We start from the raw sequence: 25,484 nt of genomic DNA on the forward strand, positions 1-25,484 counted from the left end.
CCCCATGGTCCTTACGGAGTTCCCAGAATCCACTACGGACTATGAGAAATAGAATTACCGGTGAGTAAATCCTTATTATTTTTTTTCTGTGTATATCAGTCACCTCATACCGCTTTAGTCCTGTTTGTGCACTGTGTTTACCATCACATAAATCAGGGGGTTATTTGCAGGTATTGTGTTTGTCTGGCTATATTGTACTGTTAAGCTCTAAGGCTACATTCCCTATAATGTCTGCCGCACAGGGCGGGAAATCTGCGGACGCTTCTGCATCATGCAGTGCTGGCACCAAGGTTTTAACTGAGGGGGAAGTTTTAGCTGATGGTTCAGGCACTGGGTGCCATACATCTCCCAGTCAGCCTGCAGCACCTGTGGCCAATCGGGAACCACCTTGGGCAGCATTCTCCAGTATGCTGAATATGCTTGTGACATGTCTTATGCCCCCTGTGGGACCTCCTGTGCCATTACAGCCACATATTGTCCCTTTAGTTAATCCGCCCTGGGTGGACACACTGTCTACCCAGTTACAACAATTAAATCAATCTTTGTTTAGACAAAATTCTACCCCACGCCCCTCCAGGGTCAAGGGGTCATCTAAGCTGGCCATTTCTTCCTCACAATCCACTAATATTTCGGATAATTCTTCTGATAAGGATGGGGGGTACACTGGTCCGTCAGACACTGATACAGTCGCTTCTGATGAGGAATCTACAACCCAGGTTGATGTTCCTGACTTAGTGGAGGCTATTAAGCTGATTCTCCATATTGAAGAGGAGATCGATGCCACTAATGCGTCTAAGAAACCTGTTAAGTTCAAATGTCAGAAGGTTACAAAAGTAGTCTTACCACATTCTGACCATTTAATTGATATACGTCAGGAATCCTGGTTGTCTCTAGTAAAGAAATTCTCCCCGACTAAAAAGATGCTAGCTCGTTAACCTATCCCTGCAAAATTGAGTAACAAGTGGGAAACCACCGCCGGTGGACTTTCATGTCGCCCGTCTTGTGGTGTCCTCTACTCTGCCTGTCGCCTCACTGAAGGAACCGATGGATAAGCGTGTGGAGGGAAGCCTGAAGTCTGTTTATTCTCTTACTGATGCTGTACATAGACCCACTATAGCAGCCTCCTGTGCTGCGAAAGGAATTGAAACATGGGTTCAGGCAATTGAGGATGAGCTGCCTCAGGATATTTCTGACACTGCCAGACAATATCTGTCTATTACCACAGCCTCCAACTATATTCAGGAGGTGGCCTCTGACGCAGGTGTAATGGCAGCCAAGGCGTCTACTGCGTCTATACTGGCTCGCCGATTTCTGTGGTTAATGTCCTGGAAGGTGGACCTAGACTCCAAAAAGACCTTGGAGGTGCTCCCTTTTGAGGGAGACATCCTTTTTGGGGAGGATCTGAATAAGATTGTGACCGACTTGGCAACTGCTAAGACTGAGTTTCTCTGACGTCCTAGTGGATGCTGGGAACTCCGTAAGGACCATGGGGAATAGACGGGCTCCGCAGGAGACTGGGCACTCTAAGAAAGAATTAGGACTACTGGTGTGCACTAGCTCCTCCCTCTATGCCCCTCCTCCAGACCTCAGTTAGAATCTGTGCCCGGCTCGAGCTGGTTGCACACTAGGGGCTCTCCTGAGCTTCTAGTAAAGAAAGTATTTATTAGGTTTTTTATTTTCAGTGAGATCTGCTGGCGACAGACTCACTGCTACGAGGGACTTAGGGGAGAGAAGCGAACCTACCTGCTTGCAGCTAGCTTGGGCTTCTAGGCTACTGGACACCATTAGCTCCAGAGGGATCGAACACAGGCCCAGCCTCGGTCGTCCGGTCCCGGAGCCGCGCCGCCATCCCCCTTGCAGAGCCAGAAGCAAGAAGAACGTCCTGGAAATCGGCGGCTGAAGACTCCGGTCTTCATTAAGGTAGCGCACAGCACTGCAGCTGTGCGCCATTGCTCCCTATGCACACCACATACTCCGGTCACTGATGGGTGCATGGCGCTGGGGGGGGGCGCCCTGGGCTGCAATTAGAGTACCTTAAAATGGCAAAAAAACACATAATATAGTCTAATAAACTATATATGTGTAAAAATCCCCTGCCATAATATTAATAAAAGAGCGGGAGAAGCCCGCCGAAAAAGGGTCGGGGCTATCTCCCTCAGCACACTGGCGCCATTTCCTCTTCACAGCTCCGCTGGAAGGACGCTCCCCAGGCTCTCCCCTGCAGTTTCCAGGCTCAATAGGGTAAAAAAGAGAGGGGGGGCACTAAATTTAGGCGCAAAACTGTATATTAGAGCAGCTATAGGGAAAATCACTTTGTAGTGTAAATCCCTGTTTATATAGCGCTGTGGTGTGTGCTGGCATACACTCTCTCTCTGTCTTCCCAAAGGACTTTGTGGGGTCCTGTCCTCAGTCAGAGCATTCCCTGTGTGTGTGCGGTGAGTCGGTACGGCTGTGTCGACATGTTTGATGAGGAGGCTTATGTGGAGGCGGAGCAGGTGCCGATAAATGTGATGTCGCCCCCTGCGGGGTCGACACCAGAGTGGATGGATATGTGGAAGGTATTAACCGACAGTGTCAACTCCTTACATAAAAGGTTCGATGACAAAACAGCTGTGGGACAGCCGGCTTCTCAGCCAGTGCCTGCCCAGGCGTCTCAAAGGCCATCAGGGGCTCAAAAACGCCCGCTACCTCAGATGGCAGACACAGATGTCGACACGGAGTCTGACTCCAGTGTCGACGACGACGAGACTAATGTACATTCCACTAGGGCCATCCGTTGCATGATTACGGCAATGAAAAATGTGTTGCACATTTCTGACATTAACCCAGGTACCACTAAAAAGAGTATTATGTTTGGAGAGAACTAGCAGCCAGTGGTTTTTCCCCCTTCAGATGAGTTAAATGAAGTGTGTGAAGAAGCGTGGGCTTCCCCTGATAAAAAACTAGTGATTTCTAAAAAGTTACTAATGGCGTACCCTTTCCCGCCAGAGGACAGGGTACGTTGGGAGACATCCCCGAGGGTGTATAAAGCGCTCACACGCTTGTCAAAAAAAGGTGGCACTACCGTCTCAGGATACGGCCGCCTTAAAGGAGCCTGCGGATAGAAAGCAGGAGGCTATTATGAAGTCTGTATATACACACTCAGGTACTATACTGAGACCTGCTATTGCTTCAGCATGGATGTACAGTGCTGCAGCAGCGTGGTCTGATTCCCTGTCTGATAACATTGATTCCCTTGACAGGGACACTATATTGCTAACCATAGAGCATATTAAAGACGTAGTCTTATACATGAGCGATGCACAGAGGGATATTTGCCGGCTGGCATCTAGAATAAATGCAATGTCCATTTCTGCCAGGAGAGTATTATGGACTCGGCAGTGGACAGGTGATGCGGATTCTAAAAGGCACATGGAGGTTTTGCCTTACAAGGGTGAGGAATTGTTTGGGGATGGTCTCTCGGACCTCGTTTCCACAGCGACAGCTGGGAAGTCGACATTTTTACCCCAGGTTCCCTCACAGCCAAAGAAAGCACCGTAATATCAGGTACAGTCCTTTCGGCCCCAGAAAGGCAAGCGGGTTAAAGGCGCGTCCTTTCTGCCCAGAGGCAGGGGTAGAGGGAAAAAGCTGCACCATACAGCCATTTCCCAAGAACAGAAATCCTCCCCTGCTTCCACTAAATCCACCGCATGACGCTGAGGCTCCACTGGTGGAGCCAGGTGCGGTGGGGGCCCGTCTCCGGAACTTCAGCGACCGGTGGGTTCGCTCACAGGTGGATCCCTGGGTTCTACAATTCGAGACGTCTCCCCCTCGCCGTTACCTCAAATCAGCCTTGCCAGCTACTCCCCCGGACTGGTAGGTAGTGCTGGCGGCAATTCACAAGCTGTACCTCCAGCAGGTGATAATAAAAGTTCCCCTCCTTTAACAGGGACGGGGTTACTATTCCACAATGTTTGTGGTACCGATACCAGACGGTTCGGTGAGACCCATTCTAAATTTGAAATCCTTGGACACTTATATAAGAAGGTTCAAGTTCAAAATGGAATCGCTCAGGGCGGTTATTGCAAGCCTGGAAGAAGGGGATTACATGGTATCAGTGGACATCAAGGATGCTTACCTGCATGTCCCCATTTACCCACCTCACCAGGTGTACCTCCGTTTTGTGGTACAAGACTGCCATTACCAATTCCAGACGTTGCCGTTTGGTCTGTCCACGGCACCAAGGGTATTTACCAAGGTAATGGCCGAAATGATGATACTCCTTCGAAAGAAGGGAGTTATAATTATCCCATACTTGGACGATCTCCTTATAAAGGCGAGGTCCAGGGAGCAGTTGTTGGTGGGAGTAGCACTATCTCAGGAAGTGCTACAATAGCACGGCTGGATTCTGAATATTCAAAAGTCGCAGCTGGTTCCTACGACGCGTCTGCTGTTCCTGGGTATGATTCTGGACACAGAACAGAAGAAGGTGTTTCTCCCGGAGGAGAAGGCCAAGGAGTTGTCATTTCTGGTCAGAGACCTCCTGAAACCAAAACGGGTGTCGGTGCATCACTGCACGCGAGTCCTGGGAAAGATGGTAGCTTCTTACGAAGCAATGCCATTTGGCAGGTTCCATGCAAGGATCTTTCAGTGGGATCTGTTAGACAAGTGGTCCGGATCGCATCTTCAGATGCATCGGCTGATCACCCTGTCCCCGAGGGCCAGGGTGTCTCTGCTGTGGTGGCTGCAGAGTGCTCATCTTCTAGAGGGCCGCAGATTCGGCATACAGGACTGTGTCCTGGTGACCACGGATGCAAGCCTCCGAGGTTGGGGGGCAGTCACGCAGGTAAGAAACTTCCAAGGACAATGGTCGAGTCAGGAGGCTTCCCTACAAATAAATATTCTGGAACTAAGGGCCATTTACAATGCCCTAAGTCAGGCAAGACCCCTGCTTCAAAACCAGCCGGTGCTGATTCAGTCAGACAACATCACGGCGGTCGCCCATGTAAACCGACAGGGCGGCACAAGAAGCAGGATGGCGATGGCAGAAGCCACAAGGATTCTCCGATGGGCGGAAAATCACGTGATGGCACTGTCAGCAGTGTTCATTCCGGGAGTGGACAACTGGGAAGCAGACTTCCTCAGCAGGCACGACCTCCACTCGGGAGAGTGGGGACTTCATCCAGAAGTCTTCCAACTGGTTGTAAACCGTTGGGAAAGGCCACAGGTGGACATGATGGCGTCCCGCCTAAACAAAAAACTAAAAAGATATTGCGCCAGGTCAAGGGACCCTCAGGCGATAGCTGTGGACGCTCTAGTGACACCGTGGGTGTACCAGTCGGTTTGTGTTCCCTCCTCTTCCTCTCATACCAAAGGTGCTGAGGATAATAAGAAAGAGAGGAGTAAGAACTATACTCATCGTTCCGGATTGGCCAAGAAGGACTTGGTACCCGGAACTACAAGAAATGATCTCAGAGGACCCTTGGCCTCTGCCTCTCAGACTGGACCTGCTACAGCAGGGGCCCTGTCTGTTCCAAGACTTACCGCGGCTGCGTTTGACGGCATGGCGGTTGAACGCCGGATCCTGATGGAAAAGGGCATTCCGGTTTAAGTCATTCCTACGCTGATAAAAGCTAGGAAAGATGTGACAGCAAAGCATTATCACCGCATATGGCAAAAATATGTTGCTTGGTGTGAGGCTATGAAAGCCCCCACAGAAGAATTTCAGCTGGGTCGATTTCTGCACTTCCTACAGTCAGGAGTGACTATGGGCCTAAAATTGGGATCCATTAAAGTCCAGATTTCAGCCCTGTCTATTTTCTTTCAAAAAGAACTGGCTTCACTGCCTGAAGTTCAGACGTTTGTTAAGGGAGTGCTGCATATTCAGCCCCCTTTTGTGCCCCCAGTGGCACCTTGGGATCTCAACGTTGTGTTGGATTTCCTAAAATCACATTGGTTTGAGCCACTTCAGACCGTGGAATTAAAATATCTCACGTGGAAAGTGGTCATGCTTTTGGCCTTGGCTTCGGCTAGGCGGGTGTCAGAATTGGCGGCTTTGTCCTGTAAAAGCCCCTATCTGATCTTCCATATGGACAGAGCAGAATTGAGGACGCGTCCCCAATTCCTCCCTAAGGTGGCATCAGCGTTTCATTTGAACCAACCTATTGTGGTGCCTGCGGCTACTCGGGACTTGGAGGCTTCCAAGTTGCTGGACGTAGTCCGGGCCCTGAAAATCTATGTTTCCAGGACGGCTAGAGTCAGAAAGACTGACTTGCTGTTTATCCTGCATGCACCCAACAAGTTGGGTGCTCCTGCTTCTAAGCAGACTGTTGCTCGCTGGATCTGCTCCACGATTCAACTTGCACATTCTGCGACTGGACTGCCGCATCCTAAATCAGTCAAAGCCCATTCCACGAGGAAGGTGGGCTCTTCTTGGGCGGCTGCCCGAGGGGTCTCGGCTTTACAACTTTGCCGAGCTGCTACCTGGTCGGGATCAAACACGTTTGCAAAATTCTACAAGTTTGATACCCTGGCTGAGGAGGACCTTGAGTTTGCTCATTCGGTGCTGCAGAGTCATCCGCACTCTCCCGCCCGTTTGGGAGCTTTGGTATAATCCCCATGGTCCTTACGGAGTTCCCAGCATCCACTAGGACATCAGAAAATAAGAATTTACTCACCGGTAATTCTATTTCTCGTAGTCTGTAGTGGATGCTGGGCGCCCATCCCAAGTGCGGATTGTCTGCAATACTTGTATATAGTTATTGCCTAACTAAAGGGTTATTGTTATGAGCCATCTGTTCGTGAGGCTCAGTTGTTATTCATACTGTTAACTGGGTATAGTATCACGAGTTGTACGGTGTGATTGGTGTGGCTGGTATGAGTCTTACCCGGGATTCCAAATCCTTTCCTTATTGTGTCAGCTCTTCCGGGCACAGTTTCCCTAACTGAGGTCTGGAGGAGGGGCATAGAGGGAGGAGCCAGTGCACACCAGTAGTCCTAATTCTTTCTTAGAGAGCCCAGTCTCCTGCGGAGCCCGTCTATTCCCCATGGTCCTTATGGAGTTCCCAGCATCCACTACGGACTACGAGAAATAGAATTACCGGTGAGTAAATTCTTATTTTCTCCCAAGTACTAATCCTTCTGCATCGAAGACAAAGAGTACCACTTTTCGTTCCTTTCGACCTCCAGGTAAAGCAAAGGATCAGGCGTACTCAAGACAGGCTCGTACTTCCAAATCCACTAAGCTCAAACCTAAACAATCCTGGACTGCCTGTTTCCAAACAAGACAAGCCTGCTGCATGACGGGGCGGGCCTCCCCCTGGGGGACCCCAGGGTGGGAGCCAACTTCTGCAGTTCGCCCAGGCCTGGTTAAACACCGCTTCGGATGCCTGGGTGCGGGAAGTTGTCTCTCACGGGTACGCAATCTCTTTCAAGAGATGTCCCCCTCATCAGTTCTGTGCGACGGTTATCCCTTTGGATCCGTTGAAAGCGCAAGCTCTACACTTGGTTGTGCAATCCCTCCTGGACACAGGAGTGGTAGTGCCGGTATCTCGGTCCGAGAAAGGTAGGGTATAGTATTGGACCCGGTTTCTAGTTCAAAAGCCAAATGGGTCCTTCCGGCCTATACTCAACCTCAAAGCATTGAACAAATTTGTGAGAGTTTCCAAATTCCATATGGAAACTCTGCGCTCTATTGTACTGTCCATGGAACCTGACGACTATATGGTATCCCTGGACATACAGGATGCTTACCTGCATATACCTATTGCTGTATTGCATCAACAATTTCTGCGGTTTGCTATTGGCATCCTCCATTATCCGTTACAGGCTCTGCCATTTGGACTGGCCACGGCCCTCGGATCTTCACCAAGGTCATGGCAGTGATGACTGCCCTTCACCGCCTTCTGGACGACTTGCTGATCCTGGCGAACTCCCAAGATGTTCTCCTCAGTCATCTGGAACCAACGGTCCAATTCCTACAAGCCTACGGGTGGCTCATCAACTGGAAAAAGCCCTCCCTGGTTCCTGGTCGGAACATGGTGCACCTGGGGGCACTGCTGGGTACACACAGCCAACGATTGTTTCTGTCTCCAGAGAAATTCGTGAAACTTCAGGACAGGATCAGATACTTCCTCTCTCGCCCAGGAGTGTAGATACACTTGGCGATGCAAGTATTAGGCCTCCATGGTGTCTGCTTTCGACATGGTAGAGTACGCTCAATTTCATTCCCTCATTCAGAGGTTAATCCTTTCCAAGTGGGACGGCCTGCCCCATCGGATCAGGTCTCAAATGATCTCCTTGACTCTGGAGGTTCGTCTGTCACTGAGCTGGTAGCTACAGGACTAACAGTTGAGCAGGGGCCGTCCCTTCTGGATCTCCAACTGGGTCTTCCTGACAATGCACGCCAGTCTGCGGGATTGGGGATTGGTTTTGGAGCAACACTCTTTCCAGGGTCGGTGGACCAGGGAGGAATCTCTCCTCCCGATAAACATTCTGGAATTGCGGGCAATGTTCAATGCGTTGATGCTTGCCCTTCCTCTGGTACAGAACAGGCTTGTTCAAGTACAATCAGACAACGCCACTATGGTGGCGTATATAAATCATCAAGGCGGCACTCAAAGCCGCATGGCAATGCTGAAAGTATCAAAAATCCTCTGTTGAGCGGAACGCCATCTGCCAGCAGTATCGGCAGTGGTCATTCCCGGAGTCCTCAACTGGGAAGCGGATTTCCTCAGTCGTCGGGAGTTGAGTCTTCATCCGGAAGTCTTTCAACTCCTTGTGGACAAGTGGGGCCTACCAGATGTATACCTGATGGCGTCTCGACACAATCACAAGGTTCCGGTCTTCGGTACTAGTACAAGGGATCCTCAAGCAGCGTTCGTGGACACACTAGCAATTCCATGGAACTTTCAGCTGCCATACGTGTTCCCTCCCGTGTCACTCCTGCCCAGGCTACTACGGAAGTTCAAGCAAGAAAGATAAATACTATTTCTAGTCGCTCCAGCGTGGCCCAGACTGCATTGGTTCTCACACTTGCAAGGTCTGTCGATAGTGTCCTCTTCTACTTCCTCAACGCCCAGACCTCCTCGTTCAGGGCCTTTGTGTCTACCCTGACCGGACTAGACTGGCTTTGACGGCGTGGCTCTTGAAGCTTCACTCCTGAAGGCCAAAGTATTCTCCGAGGTGGTTATTCAAACTATGTTGAAGGCCTGCAAACCGGCTTCTGCACAGATTTATTACAGGGCCTGGAACTCCACTTCACATGGTGTGCTGCTAAGAATTATGATGCCTATTCGTTCAAAACTTCCAGGCTTTTGGCTTTTCTGCAACAAGGCCTAGATTTAGGCCTTCGTCTGGCCTCCCTCAAGGTTCATATATCTGCCTTGTCAGTGTGGTTTCAGAGAAAAATTGCATCTATTCCTGATGTTCATACTTTCACTCGGGGTGTTTTACGAATTCGGCCTCCTGTGGCTCCATGGGATCTGTCTGTTGTCTTAAATGCCCTACAAGAGTTTCAATTTGAACCTCTTGAGTCTGTGGACCTTAAATGCCTTACGCTTAAGGTCGTGTTTCTGCTGGCTATTGTCTCTGCTAGGAGGGTGTCGGACTTAGGCGCTTTGTCCTATCGTCCACCCTTCTTGATTTTTCACCGTGACCAGGCAGTTCTTCGAACTCGCCCCAGTTATCTACCTAAAGTAGTATCTTTCCATCTTTACCAAGAGATTGTGGTTCCGGCTTTTATCTTTTCTGGTTTGTTTTCCAAAGAACAGTCTTTTGATGTGGTGCAGGCTCTCCATATCTACGTGGAGAGGACTGACTCTATCCGGAGGTCAGATACCCTTTTTGTACTTTTTTTTAGTTTTTTTACAAACGTGGCTGGCCTGCGAATAAGCAAACCTTGGCCTGATGGATTAGAATGGTGATTGCACAAGCTTATGCGCAGGCTGGACTCCCGGCTCCTGCTGCTATCAAAGCCCATTGTACACGGTCTGTTGGACCTTCTTGGGTGGCCCGCCGTGGCGCGTCTGCTGAACAATTGTGCAAGGCGGCTACGTGGTCCTCCGTGAACACGTTCATTAGGTTCTATGCCTTTGATACTGCCGCCTCCCAGGATGCTTCCTTTGGACGCCGGGTTCTTTTGCCCGCTACGGTGCGTCCCCTCCCATAAGGAACTGCTTTAGGACATCCCCGATGTATTCCTTGTGGAATCCCAGTGTACCCCGTTGCAGAAAAGGAGATTTATGGTAGACTTACCATTGTTAAATCTTTCTGCTAGGTACACTGGATTCCACAGGGCGCCCACCCTGACGCACTTAGCTTCTTTGGGTTTGTATGGCATTAGCCGCTGGTCCCTTCTCCTGTCGTGAAAATGTGGTTCTATGTGATTAACATTTGCCGTCTTTTACCTGCTACTGCATTGGACTGGTTAACGAAACTGCGCTCCAGTGCTTGAAGGCGGGGTTATAGAGGAGGCGGTGCAGTGCGTCCTTGGAACAGTCAAAGCTTTAGCCTGTTGGTACCTCGGATCAAGATCCACCTCTACACCCCGATGAATTCCCTGTGGAATCCAGTGTACCTCGCAGAAAGATTGAACTATGGTAAGTCTACCATAAATCTCCTTATTCTAAAATGTGTGCAGAGGCATATTGTCGTGCTTAATTGAAATATACTTCTAACAGTATAGCATACTTTGGGTGAGATTCAAATAATTTTCTGGCAGTCACTAGATGGCGCCATACGGAGATATTCAAATGTAGCTCCGTTCGGAAGTGATCGGCTGCCGACATATATACATTTCAGCTGCTGTGGGTGGTGAGCTGAAATGTGTGAAAAGTAATCTGTTTGGGTGCTCAAACGGCACTTACCTGATCGCACTTTACGCTGCTACACATGACACTAATGGGTGTGAGCATCACGCTAGGGGGCATCAAATGGAATATTGCCCACTGAGAGCTCCTGTCACTTTAGACTGGAGATCGGGGGCAGTAACAACATTTGAATTCCGCCCTTTGTTAAATTAATATTGCTTTATAGCTGGCCTGCTTCTGATTGTTATTACTGGACTTCAAAAGACAGGGCGTCTGCAGCGGTCTGACTAAGCTACAGTTCATAGTGGGCAGTTCAGTTAGAACCTTACAGGATTTTACATAATGGTAAATTGTATGTGGCCTCTTGCTAAAATGAATAAGCCCCATAAAATATCTAGAAGAATACATAGTTATTGTATTCCTTAATGTGAGGAGCGAGCTTATAAAATTGTAGCTTCTAGTCTAGTGCCGTACAAATGATTGTTGCCATGGTTAATACATTTTGGAGCTACGTGACCAAAGCAGCGATTACAGCACTGGTGCTTTATACACCAGCAGCATGAGTGACTGCTTAAGCAGCCAAGAAACTAGACTTGCAGCCTAACGTATTTTGGAACATAGTGGTAGAGTAAGGTAGTGATTTCCGTACATGTAGGTTTTTTTTTTTTGCATAAAATTTACTTAAGGAAAGTCTTGATGTTCTCCATATCCTTTCCATTTGAATACAGGGATACATACTATGGAGGAGACGTTTCAAGCAGTGTAAAGATTGGCGAAGTTGCCCATCAGCATCTGCTTAGCATGTATCAAGTACTTTCTATAAATGATATCTCAGTGCTGATTAGTTGCTATGGCACCTTGGGGGCAATTCCAAGTTGATCGCAGCAGGATTTTTGTTAGCAATTGGGCAAAACCATGTGCACTGCAGGGGAGACAGATATAACATGTGCAGAGAGAGTTAGATTTGGGTGGGTTATTTTATTTCTGTGCAGGGTAAATACTGGCTGCTTTATTTTTACACTGCAAATTAGATTGCAGATTGAACACACCACACCCAAATCTAACTCTCTCTGCACATGTTATATCTGCCTCCCCTGCAGTGCACATGGTTTTGCCCAATTGCTAACAAAAATCCTGCTGCGATCAACTTGGAATTACCCCCCTTGTCAACTTCTCCACTCTTTACACATCTTGATACGGGTGGTCTTCAGTATGCCGCATGTCGGGATCCCGGTGCACATTATACCGGCGCCGGAATCCCGACACCCGCCATACTGACAGCTATTCTCCCTCGTGGGGATCCACGACCCCCCTGGAGGGAGAATAAAATAGTGTAGCGCCACCGTGCCCGCAGCGTGGCGAGTGTAGCGAGCCCGCAAGGGGCTCCTTAGTGCTCGCCACCCTGTCGGTATGCCAGCGGTCGGGCTCCCGGCGCCGGTATGGTGGTCGCCGGGAGCCCGAGCGCCGGCATACCGTACTACACCCCTTGATACATCTCCTCCGTAGTGCCTTATGCACTATGTATTCCGCAGGGAAGGGGATTACGCCATTCGCCCAGCAGAATACATTTAATACCTTCATTATGGAATATGCTCTCTGCTGGGCTAGCCTCCACCAGACTGAACAGCAGGAGAGCTGTGAGGGAAGCCAGCCCAGGAGGGAGTATTGTGCAATGTGTTAGCTGGAATCTGAAACCAACGTAAGCTACTAAAATAGCACAGTGTTTCCTATGGTACGTGCTCTAATCCTGTTTTTGCTTTTTTATTTTTCATTTTGCGAATTGCTTAGGGCATTATATAATGTAGACTCTTTAAAACAGACCTGTACTGTTGAGAAAAAAAACATTCTGTTGTGGTTTGTTTTGAATGGTATTTTTTTTGTAATTGTATTCATTTGCTATGGTTTTTCTGAAAACACTGGCAAGGACTATTGGCCATGCATTTAGTTCCGTAGGCTGTATTTTTTACTCTGTTAACTTTTTTTAATTTATTTTTTTAACGTTTTCTGCACCTGGCTTTTGGAAGCTTTAACAGGTGTAGAAGCTACATTTTGCCTATGAAAATTTACAAAACGAGCATTCTGGGCAGTTGTGATATTTTTCAGTTGTTCACAGGGTATTGCAAAGCTAGATCTGTACTGACAGGTCTTGGACACACTCGCGATTACATTCCAAGTGTCAGCGTCTACTTGGCTCCACACACAAGTGTCGATAGAAAGGCTTTTGTTTTCCTGGCTTTATTCCTTTGTGCTGTGCCATGGTCTTTCTGCAAGGCCTGGTATGTTACAGCTTTATTCAAACATTGGATTTTCACAAAAGAAAACGAGTCACTGTCACACGTCAAATCAATTTGTGTCATTATCTGGAACACTGTTTAAAAAAAGTGTAGTAACCCATAGCAACTGATCAGATGTTTGACTTCTAAACTGCGATAGAATAATACAGTAATTTGTAGAGTGTCACTTAGCATAAGCATTTTAGGCAAACTGCATATTCTTAGTGAGTAGGAGACTGAACTATATTGAACATGTGACTGTACAAGTACACACAACCTGACTGTACAAATACACAGACATCAACCTGTAACGCCACAGTTCTCCAGTTTATATGAAAACATGGATTAGAATGCTTCATAAAGTACGGTTATCTGTGCATTTGAGTGACATCTCCGTTAAAGCCCTCAAAATAACAGTTAGTGATGCAGACTTCATACGCACAATTGTCACATTGATTGCATTACACACTTTTTAATGCATTTCTCTTGGAACCTGAGTAGTTCTTGCACCTGACTGATTTCAGTTTTAGTAGGGATGATATGCTACTGCATTATTGAGTGAGAAAATATTTGTATATTTACTAATACACCCACATGTCTATGCTGTGTTCAAGGCAGGCTACACTACTTATTTGCTCTGGCACCTAAATCAGCTCAGCTCTGTATTGGCATGAATTGCTGGTGGGTCTTAGAGAATGTCTCACTGCAAAGTCAGTGCATGGTACCAGAAATACTATCCGTGTCACGTTTCCCCTGTTTGTGTCTTGCTAAACCTACACGGTTTAATGTGTTTATAAATGCTGGTTTATGGGGGTTTCGTGAAATACACTGAAAGTCCATGCTAACATTTTGTTTGACCGAAGGCACCCTCACATGTATTTGGTTTTCAGTTAATAAATACCAGTAAGGCTGCTTGCCCAGAAAGCATAGCAAACTAGTGTGAAGATGACACAGTGGACATAGGGCAAGGTCGAGGAGACTTTTTTTTTTTTTCCCCCTCTCATTTTTGATAGAGGAGGCTAGAAGGGATTACCCGAAGCCAGATGCAGGTAAGATTTTAATTTGTGCCTTTCGACAGCGGGCATTTGCAAGCAAGTACTGTGACTGTTTCTCAGTTTCTAGTCTATGTACATGACAGCAGTACGATAACCTCTGCCACTTGTTTTTGTCTGTCAGATGATCTGAAATAAGTGTATTCCGTTTCTTCCACAGCAAAGTCCTAACATTTAAGTTTGTTCTTTGAACTCTCAAGCACAAGTTAGTTGGCATTGTATACATACCATTCATACCTCTTGCAATGGAAACAGCCCGAACACCAGCAAGTGAAAAGTTATTATTTATTTATTTCTCTAAATATATATAATATATTCCCTCTGGCTATTGCTACCTGAATTTGCACATACTGGGATTTTATTAGTTGTCTTATTTGCTGCATCAGTGTGTTTAAATTGCTTTTTCATTTGTCACTAACCAAAGCGTCACCTGTTAATGTTCAGTATCTTACATAGAAAGGTCAGCAACTGTCTCTTTAGATCATTTTTCTAAAGGCAAGTCTAGAATTATACATTGTATGGGAGAGGAAAATAGGAAAGTGGGTGTTTGGTGTTGGATGAGTATTTGTGAAGGAAAAGGGCATGGTTATATGGGGGATAGGGGTAATGTGTGTAGTGCTGTACAAAGCTCCACAAATGTGATATTTCTCTTGTCAAAATTCTACTGTAGATAATATGCCTGTCCAATAACATCAGTATTGGAAAGCCTTAATAGTCATAGGCCACAGTGGAAGTTTTTTTTAAGCGACATCTGAAAGTTCTTGAGTTTTGTACAGAACATTAAGCTGTTATAGTATAAACGTTTATGTACAGGCGCTGGCTACTAGATATTTCTCTTACGTCCTAGAGGATGCTGGGGACTCCGTAAGGATCATGGGGAATAGACTGGCTCCGCAGGAGACATGGGCACTAAAAAGAACTTTAGATATGGGTGTGCACTGGCTCCTCCCTCTATGCCCCTCCTCCAGACCTCAGTTTGATACTGTGCCCAGAGGAGACTGGGTGCATTACAGGGAGCTCTCCTGAGTTTCCTGAAAGAATTTTTGTTAGGTTTTTCATTTTCAGGGAGCCTGCTGGCAACAGGCTCCCTGCATCGAGGGATTGAGGAGAGAGAAGCAGACCTACTTAAATGCTAGGCTCTGCTTCTTAGGCTACTGGACACCATTAGCTCCAGAGGGAGTTGGAACACAGGTCTCTCCTAGCTGTTCGTCTCGGAGCCGCCATCCTCCTCACAGAGCCAGAAGATAGAAGCCGGGTGAGTATGAGAAGATAAGAAGACTTCAGAGCGGCAGAAGACTTCAGATCTTCACTGAGGTAACGCGCAGCGGTAACGCTGCGCGCCATAGCTCCCACACTAAACACACACGGCAGGCACTGGAAGGGCGCAGGGGGGGGGCGCCCTGGGCAGCAATTTAAACCCCTGGGAATGGCAAAAAGAGTGGATTAGATATAGAGAGAGAGAGAGATATATATATATATATATATATATATATATATATATAGAAGTCCAAAATGACACAGCGGCACTCGAGGATTTTTTCGTGCAGTAAATGAAGTTATATTTCAAAAGAAATTACAAGTAGCCAACGTTTCGGGGCTTACATGCCCCTTTGTCAAGGTGTATATATACACCTTGACAAAGGGGCATGTAAGCCCCGAAACGTTGGCTACTTGTAATTTCTTTTGAAATATAACTTCATTTACTGCACGAAAAAATCCTCGAGTGCCGCTGTGTCATTTTGGACTTCTGTATTATTTCTTCAGAGGGCACCGGGGTAACTTCAAGCCAGTTGGGAGAGTGCCAGACCGATTTGGGATCCATATATATATATATATATATATATATATATATATATATATATATATATATATATATATATATATATATATATATATATATATATATATATATATATATATATATATATATATATATATATATACACACTCTGCACTGTATATTAGAGATCCCCCGCCAGTTTTTAAAAGGAATCAAGCGGGACCGAAGCCTGCAGCTGAGGGGGCGGAGCTTGATCCTTCGGCACTCACCAGCGCCATTTTCTCCACAGCACACCGCTGAGAAGCTGGCTCCCCGGACTCTCCCCTGCTGAACACGGTGACAGAAGGTTTTAAAGAAGGGGGGGGGGCACATAATTTTGCGCAGTGAATATATAGATAATAAAAGCGCTATCTGGGTATTTTTTCCAGGGTCATTGGTGCTGGGTGTGTGCTCTCTCTGCCTCTCCAAAGGGCCTTGTGGGGAAACTGTCTCCAGATGGAGAATTCCCTGAGTGTGTGGGCGTGTGTCGGCATGTCTGAAGCGGAAGGCTCTTCTAGGGAGGAGGTGGAGCAAATGAGTGTGGTGTCTCCGTCGGCAACGCCAACACCTGACTTGATATGTGGAATGTTTTAAATGCAAATGTGAATTTATTACACACAAGGTTGGACAAAGCAGAGTCCAGGGAATGTACAGGGAGTCTAGCCCTGCCTTTCACTATGTCGCAGGGACCTTCTGGGTCTCAAAAGCGCCCACTATCCCAAGTAGTAGACACTGATACCGACACGGATTCTGACTCCAGTGTTGACTACGATGATGCAAAGTTGCAGCCAAAATTTGCTAAAAGTATTCATTATATGATTATTGCAATAAAAGAGGTGTTGCATATCACAGATGACCCCTCTGTCCCTGACACGAGGGTGCGCATGTATAAGGAAAAGAAACCTGAGGTAACCTTTCCCCCATCTCATGAGCTGAACGAGTTATTCGAAAAGGCTTGGGAATCTCCAGACAAAAAACTGCAGCTTCCCAAAAGGATTCTTATGGCGTATCCTTTCCCGGCTAAGGACAGGATACGGTGGGAATCCTCCCCAAGGGTGGACAAAGCGTTGACTCGCTTATCCAAAAAGGTAGCACTGCCATCTCAAGATACGGCAACCCTCAAGGATCCTGCTGATCGCAGGCAGGAGACTACCTTGAAGTCAATTTACACACATACTGGTACCTTACTCAGACCGGCGATAGCGTCGGCTTGGGTTTGTAGCGCTGTAGCAGCGTGGACAGATACCTTATCTGCTGATATAGATACGCTGGATAAGGAAACCATTTTATTGACCCTGGGTCATATTAAAGATGCTGTCCTATAGATGAGAGATGCTCAGAGAGACGTTGGCCTACTGGGTTCCAGAGCCAACGCTATGGCGATTTCTGCTAGACGAGTCCTATGGACCCGACAATGGACGGGTGATGCCGACTCGAAGAGGCATATGGAGGTTTTACCTTACAAGGGTAAGAAATTGTTTGGGGAGGGTCTCACGGACCTAGTTTCCACAGCTACGGCAGGTAAATCAACTTTTTTGCCTTATGTTTCCTCACAGCCTAAGAAAACGCCACATTATCAGATGCAGTCCTTTCGGTCGCATAAACCCAAGAGAGTACGGGGATCTTCCTTTCTTGCCAAAAGTAAGGGTAGGGGGAAAAAGCTGCCAACCACAGCTAGTTCCCAGGAGCAGAAGTCCACCGCATGATGCTGGGGCTCCGCTGAGGGAGTCCGCCCCAGTGGGGGCACGTCTTTGACTTTTCATCCACGTTTGGGTTTACTCACAGGTGGATCCCTGGGCAATAGAAATTGTTTCCCAGTTACAAGCTGGAATTTAAAGAGGTGCCTCCTCGCCGGTTTTTGAAATTGGCCCTACCGGCTTCTCCCCCAGAGAGGGAGATAGTTTTTTAAATGCAATTCAAAAATTGTGTCTTCAACAAGTGGTGGTCAAAGTTCCCCTGCTTCAGCAGGGGATGGAGTATTACTCAACCCTGTTTGTAGTCCCGAAACCGGACGGTTCGGTCAGACCCATTTTAAATTTAAAATCCTTAAAACCTATACTTAGAGGTTCAAGATGGAATCGCTCAGAGCGGTCATCGCCAGCCTGTAAGGGGGGGATTATATGGTGTCCCTGGACATAAAGGATGCATACCTTCATGTCCCCATATATCCGCCTCATCAGGCGTTCCTGAGATTTGCGGTACAGGATTGTCATTACCAATTTGGGCTTTCCACAGCCTCGAGGATTTTCACTAAGGTAATGGCGGAAATTATGGTGCTCCTGCGCAAGCAGGGTGTCACAATTATCCCATACTTGGACGATCTCCTAATAAAAGTGAGATCAAGAGAGCAGTTGCTTAACAGAGTATCACTTTCCCTGAAGGTGTTGCAACAGCTCGGCTGGGTTCTCAATATCCCGAAGTCACAGTTGGTTCCAACGACTCGTTTGCCTTTCTTGGGCATGATTCTGGATACAGACCAGAAAAGGGTTTATCTTCCGATGGAAAGGTCCCAAGAACTCATGAATTTGGTCAGGGACCTATTGAAGCCAAAAAGGGTGTCTGTGCATCACTGCACTCGAGTTCTGGGAAAGATGGTGGCGTCTTACGAGGCCATTCCATTCGGCAGGTTCCATGCAAGGACTTTTCAATGGGACCTTCTGGACAAGTGGTCCGGGTCACATCTACAGATTCATCAGATGATCACCCTGTCCCCCAGGGCCAGGGTATCTCTCCTGTGGTGGCTGCAGAGTGCTCACCTTCTAGAGGGTCGCAGGTTCGGCATTCAGGACTGGGTTCTGGTAACCACAGACGCGAGCCTCCGAGGTTGGGGAGCAGTCACACAGGGAAGAAACTTCCAAGGTCTCTGGTCAAGCCAGGAGGCTTGCCTTCACATCAACGTACTGGAGTTGAGGGCCATATACAACGGCCTTCGTCAAGCGGAGAATTTGCTTAGCGACCTACCGGTTCTGATTCAGTCAGACAACATCACCGCAGTGGCTCATGTAAACCGCCAAGGTGGAACAAAGAGCAGAGTGGCAATGGCAGAAGCCACCAGGATTCTTCGCTGGGCGGAAAATCATGTAAGCGCTCTGACAGCAGTCTTCATTCCGAGAAGTGGACAACTGGTAAGCAGACTTCCTCAGCAGACACGATCTACATCCAGGAGAGTGGTGACTTCATCGGGAAGTCTTCGAAGAGATTGCAAGTCAGTGGGGACTGCCTCAGATAGACATGATGGCGTCACGCCTCAACAAGAAACTACCGAGGTATTGCGCCAGGTCAAGGGACCCTCAGGCGGTGGCAGTAGACGCCTTGGTGACACAGCAGGCTCATTCTACGGCTGGATTGCCGTTACCAAATTCGGTAAAGGCCCATTCCACTAGGAAGGTGGGCTCTTCTTGGGCGGCTGCCCAAGGCGTCTCGGCATTACAGCTTTGCCGAGCGGCGACTTGGTCAGGTTCAAGCACCTTTGCAAAGTTCTACAAGTTTGATACCCTGGCTGATGAGGACCTTATGTTTGCTCAATTGGTGCTGCAGAGTCATCCGCACTCTCCCGCCCGTTTTGGAGCTTGGTATAGTCCCCATGGTCCTTACGGAGTCCCCAGCATCCTCTAGGACGTAAGAGAAAATAAGATTTTAAACTTACCGATAAATCTTTTTCTCCTAGTCCGTAGAGGATGCTGGGCGCCCGTCCCAGTGCGGACGAAATTCTGCAAGCCTTGTATATAGTTTTGCTTACCATAAGGGTTATGTTACAGTTTTGATCAGTCTCGGACTGATGCTGTTTTGTTTCATACTGTTAACTGGTTCGTATATTCCATGTTATACGGTGTGGATGGTGTGGGCTGGTATGAATCTTGCCCTTAGGTTAACAAAATCCTTTCCTCGTACTGTCCGTCTCCTCTGGGCACAGTTTCTCTAACTGAGGTCTGGAGGAGGGGCATAGAGGGAGGAGCCAGTGCACACCCATATCTAAAGTACTTTTTAGTGCTTATGTCTCCTGCGGAGCCAGTCTATTCCCCATGGTCCTTAGGGAGTCCCCAGCATCCTCTACGGACTAGGAGAAAAAGATTTACCGGTAGGTTTAAAATCTTATTTTTTCTTCTATTGTATAGAGATTTGTGACTGACTGTGAAAGATCTGGAAATTAAATGAGGGATCAACATATCTAACCTGTCTGTGGCCCTATTTGTTTTTAATTGTTTCTCGTGTCTGGGAATTTATTAAACCTTCTAATTAAGGCAAGTAGATGTGTTACTCACATCAATGAATCAGATTCTAGTTATTTGTCCAGTACATTCAGTAAAGGATAGCTTGAATCTGATTGGTTGCTACGGGCAGCACCTCTTCTTGGACTCTTCAAAAGGTTTGCTATATCTCCCCCTTGAATCTCACGGCTCACATGTTTGGCTAACGTTACTGTCAGGTTATATGCTGTGCCATGGAATCGCATTCCACTAGAATGAACATAGTTTCAAATATCTCCAATTGTTATAAGCTCCTGAACCCTTTGCACACATTTGTCCGTGTTATTAGAGTTATTGCCTAGGTTCACCAGAACATGAGTTCAATCTTCCGTGAATCTTGAAAAGACCTGCTGTATAGTGTCTAAAGCTAGTCTAAGCAAAAGAGATCTAAAGTTTTGAGATTAATTCAAAATGTTTATGGGTACTGCTAGTTGTAGTGCATTGTGTTATTTTATATGGGATGCAGTCAAAATGCTGGCGGTGAAGATAGAGAGAGAGATCGATCTCTATCTATATCTTTAAAAAAATCTTTTTTGTTCTGTTAAAATCATTCATGCCTTGAATATCTTAAGCAATGCATATTTTGTGCATACATTTCCTGTGTTTACCAAATGGTCTGCTGCTGTTTATTTCATCATGAGACCTGAGGCCTGCAGTGTAAAGACTCACATGCTTGTGTTTGCAGGGAGGTTGTGTGGATTCAGTGAATCAGAGCTTGGTTGTACTGCTTATGACTCTTGGGCAGCAGGATGTTTCCAAAGTCTTGCTCGGACCATTGTCTCCTTACACGTAAGTATGTTGCACAATGTGTTACAATGCTGCCCAGAATTATCCTTTTAGTAACACATTTTACAGTGCATGTCAGGTGTCTTAGATAATACTGCATGTTGTGTTATGTAACTAGTGCATACTGTGTATCAGCGTAGTTCCGTGTGGAGTCTAAGAATGTGAACTGCCCTTTTTCGGTTATCATGGTACCGGTGCTGTATGTGTGTAAGGTACAGTACTGTGATAACTGAAGAATGGTGGTGCCATCAAAAGACTGAAGCTCGTGGTCTCAATACACAGGACAAAAACCTCCTTGGAGACATCTTCATACTGTATGCTTATTTACATTTTGTAGCATTTTTAAAGTTTACTCTGTTGTGGAATAGTTGACAAACGAACAGTATGAAATGCGTTGAAATCCTTGTCATTTTCCTGTGTCCTAAAGCGAAGCAATTGATACTCTGAAGATGCAGTGTTGCCATGTAATTAAATGAGGACGTAACTATTTTAAGAAAATTGTGTTTTAACCTTTTCTGTTCTGTGTGTGTGCTTGGCAGGATTGAGTTCTTGCGACATTTGCGGAGCTTTTTCCAGATCATGTTTAAAATTGAGAGCAAGTCATTTGAAGAACGTAAAGGCGCAGAGAAAGTCCTGTTGACGTGTGTCGGCGTTGGATTTTCCAATCTCAACAAAACCATTAAATAATGAAAGCAAATTCTGCTTAAGACTGTAACGAGATTGTGAGAACAGGTCTGTCATTATGACTTTTCAAGAGCCTGAATTGCACAACTGCTGGTGCTGGCTCAGCCACCGCAACCCTGAAAGTCTTGGGGGACGTAATTAAGTGCACAGGATTTTACTTTACAAACTTGTGGGCCATGGACCTACAAAATGTCATTAACAAAACATGGCCATTTGAGTGTCAGAGATTGTTTACAAAAACATTGGTTAACATAAAATGTATGTTCATCCAAAGCCCTGTACTGATATTCACAAAAATGTGTATTGCAATTATTTAAAGATATATTCCATCAAATCATGTTTTTTGTTTTAGTCACAATTGTGTGTTTAGTTTTGGATTGGGGGGTGGGGTGTTACATTTTATATTTTTGTTATTTTAATCATCTCAAAAAAGTCGGCTGTTCTACCACTTTCAGATGTAAGCATTTTTTACATGTTTCTGTGAGTATTGACTTTTTTTTTTTATTCTTTGATCTATTTACACAAACGTATAAAAGTTCCCCACTTTTAAAGTGAAGTACAGATTAATATACAGACAATTGACACACACGAAAAAGAATTGACAATGTCGGAACGTCAGTGCATATGCCATTTTTCCTTTACACTTTGAATAAATGGTTAGGTTTTTACCAACATGAGTTATGTTTACCTGCAAGAAATCCAGAACCATCAGCTAATCTATACAGAAAGGTCCGCTGTGGGGCTGGTTACACAAGTGCCTTACTGTGAGATTTCATCCATGTACAGCAATAGTGTCTAATTCAGGGTTGTACACCTTCCATGGTGTGAGAGATGGGGCATTAAGGCAGCACGGATGATGTAGTATTAGCATTACTGCCTCACAGCACTGAGGTCATGGGTTCGATTCCCACCATGGCCCTAACTGTGTGGAGTTTGTATATTCTCCTTGTGCTTGCGTGGGTTTCCTCCGGGTACTGTGGTTTCCTCCTACAATCCAAAAATATACTGGTAGGTTAATTGGCTCCCAACAAAATTAACCCTAACGTGAATTTATGTGCATGTATATGTGGTAGTCTAAGCTCCACTGAGGCCGGGACTGATTTGAATGGCCAAATATTCTCTGTAAAGCGCTGCGGAATATGTGTGTGCTATATAAATAACTGGTAATTAAAAATAAAATAAGTGTGAGTTTCTCTGCCATCCTGCATTTCCTGAGAGTTACTCAGATGACGATGTTCATACAGATGATCCGATGCTGGGGTTGCAGCATTGGATCAGAAAAGCCAGCGCGAGGCGTCTATGTAAACAAGATGCCTTCTGCTACATTAGCTTATCACACAGCCACTGCATACAAAGATGCTGCGGCTGTGAGATCTGCGTACATCTCTAAGTCAGGCTTATTGTTTCATGGTAGGAGTTTAGATGCGGATAGGCTCTGGAACCATAGTATGGTTTTATTCCACAGGTTTGTTATCCTTTTCAAAGACCATTACATTGTAAAAAAGACTTGTTGCCCAAAGTTTCTTTATATAGAGCAATAGTGATGAACGGATCCACAGAAGTAATACATACAGCATGTGTTTCTGCACATCATGCCATCCTTGGTGAGAGATTCTAGGATATGACTGGTTTCTTTCTACCCATTGACCACTTTTAAAACTTAACCTCTGCATGCTCAGTAGTTCCTCGAGTCAAACTTAAATTCAACCTGTGTTATTAACATCCCTTAACAACAAATTGTAAACTGGTATACCAAGTGTGAAAATGTTAACCACTGATTTAAATTGTCAGGTAGTCTTTGAGGTGCGAGGTACTTCATTGTGATTTGCTGGTATCTTGTTCAGTCATACCTGTGGCCCCATTTATTAATAAGTTCATTACCAGCAACAGATTTAGTATTGCAGTGATACAAATGAATATGCTATTAATATTTAGCATTACTTACCTCTCTTGCAAGGTCCAGTGGCTGTCGGTAATGGTGTGCTCTGTAATGCACATGCTTCGCTGGGTCCCCATTGCCAGTAATGTGGACAGTATATCTCTCGCCATCTATAGATAGTGTAAGCCAGGGGTGGCCAACCAGTCAGAGACAAACAGCCAAGAAATCTTGTTAGGTACATCAAAGAGCTGACTTTGAGCCGAAGGCGCACTTGCAAAAATGGGGTGTGACCTTGTGACTGCTAGGCTACGCCCCTGGTATAAAATACATTGAAAAAGCCAGATCCAACATAAAATACAATGAAAAAGCCACTTCTACATCAAATAATTGAAAAAGCCAGATCCACATAAAATATATTTGTGACAACACAGCCGGCGCGTTGTGTCACAGTGGTAAAAGACACGCAGCTACTTCCCTAGCCCTGGTCTGACCCATGGACTACACTGATTGATTGTTGATCTGTATTTGGCTATGTATTAGGCAATATTGTATTATATTGTATGATGTTATTGTTACAAGGGTACAGTTATGTTTTCGATGTATATATATGAATGTATTGGTTATTGTGTTATAGTTTGTAAAATGTTTCCCCCCATATGACTGCGCAGATAACCTGTGTGTTTGCTGTTGTGTAGATACAGCCAGTCTCAGATGTCAGGCCATACACCCCCCTCATTCTTCCCCACACAATGGATTCCAGGCCACACAATCAGATTAAGTAAGGTTACTTTAATTAACATCTATTGTGGCCTAGGGGACATGCCTGTACATGTGAAACTAGGTTTGCTCTGAAACTGTCTGGGGGTGTCGCCTTATTGTAGGAAAGACAAAGGTTTGATAATAGCAAAGAGGGGACGTGAGACAGAGGGTGAGAGAGTGGCAGGAGACTGACTAAGAAGTAATGTTCTGTCAGGAGTTCCAGGAGGGAATTGTCGTGTAGAATTGGATCACAGAAGTGTGCTGAACTGTGTTATAACCTATTCTGTCAATAAACCACTGTTGGTTTTTCATCTACCACCGTGACTGAGTGCTTTTGAACCCAATATCCTCACAATATTGAAAAGCCAGATTCACATAATACACTTCAGTTCCCCCATGTGTCACTCCAGCCAACACCCGCCTGTGTCACTCCAGCCAGCTCTCTGTTCTCAGTCTACGTAGTGCTGCTGCATGTCTGGCTGGAGTGCAGCGGTTTACAGATCTCTTGTGGTCACGTGACTTTGCGTGTTGGGAGCTACATTTGAATGAAGAGCCGCATGTGGCTCAAGAGCCACGCGTTGGCCACCACTGGAGTAAGCTATACAGGGGAAATGCTTACAGCTGTTTATTAAATACTGAAAGGAGGCAATAACCTCTTTTTCTCTGACGTCCTAGTGGATGCTGGGAACTCCGTAAGGACCATGGGGAATAGCGGGCTCCGAAGGAGGCTGGGCACTCTAGAAAGAATTATGACTACCTGGTGTGCACTGGCTCCTCCCACTATGACCTTCCTCCAAGCCTCAGTTAGATTTTGTGCCCGGCCGAGGTTGGATGCACACTAGGGGCTCTCCTGAGCCTTTAGAGAGAGAGTATAGATATTAGGTTTTTTATTTTCAGTGAGACCTGCTGGCAACAGGCTCACTGCAGCGAGGGACTAAGGGGAGAAGAAGCGAACCTGCCTGCTTGCAGCCAGCTTGGGCTTCTTAGGCTACTGGACACCATTAGCTCCAGAGGGATCGACCGCAGGCCCAGTCCTTGGTGTTCGGTCCCGGAGCCGCGCCGCCGTCCCCCTTACAGAGCCAGAAGCAAGAAGAGGTCCGGAAAATCGGCGGCAGAAGACATCAGTCTTCACCAAGGTAGCGCACAGCACTGCAGCTGTGCGCCATTGCTCCTCACACACACTTCACACTCCGGTCAC

At 46.4% G+C, this 25,484-nt stretch overlaps 1 protein-coding gene across 1 annotated transcript in view; it reads left to right on the top strand.

The window, feature by feature from the left end:
* The window catches only part of RCL1 (RNA terminal phosphate cyclase like 1), a 71,349-nt gene extending 46,748 nt beyond the window's left edge, over positions 1-24,601 (top strand). Inside the window, exons 8-9 of the mRNA XM_063913979.1 lie at positions 20,864-20,967; positions 21,504-24,601. Coding sequence (XP_063770049.1) covers positions 20,864-20,967; positions 21,504-21,651 — 252 coding nt within the window. The 3' untranslated portion in view covers positions 21,652-24,601. The remainder of the gene's footprint in view (positions 1-20,863; positions 20,968-21,503) is intronic.
* Positions 24,602-25,484: the final 883 nt, after the last annotated feature.

Source organism: Pseudophryne corroboree, chromosome 1 (genome assembly GCF_028390025.1).
Source record: "Pseudophryne corroboree isolate aPseCor3 chromosome 1, aPseCor3.hap2, whole genome shotgun sequence".
NCBI lineage: Eukaryota > Metazoa > Chordata > Amphibia > Anura > Myobatrachidae > Pseudophryne > Pseudophryne corroboree.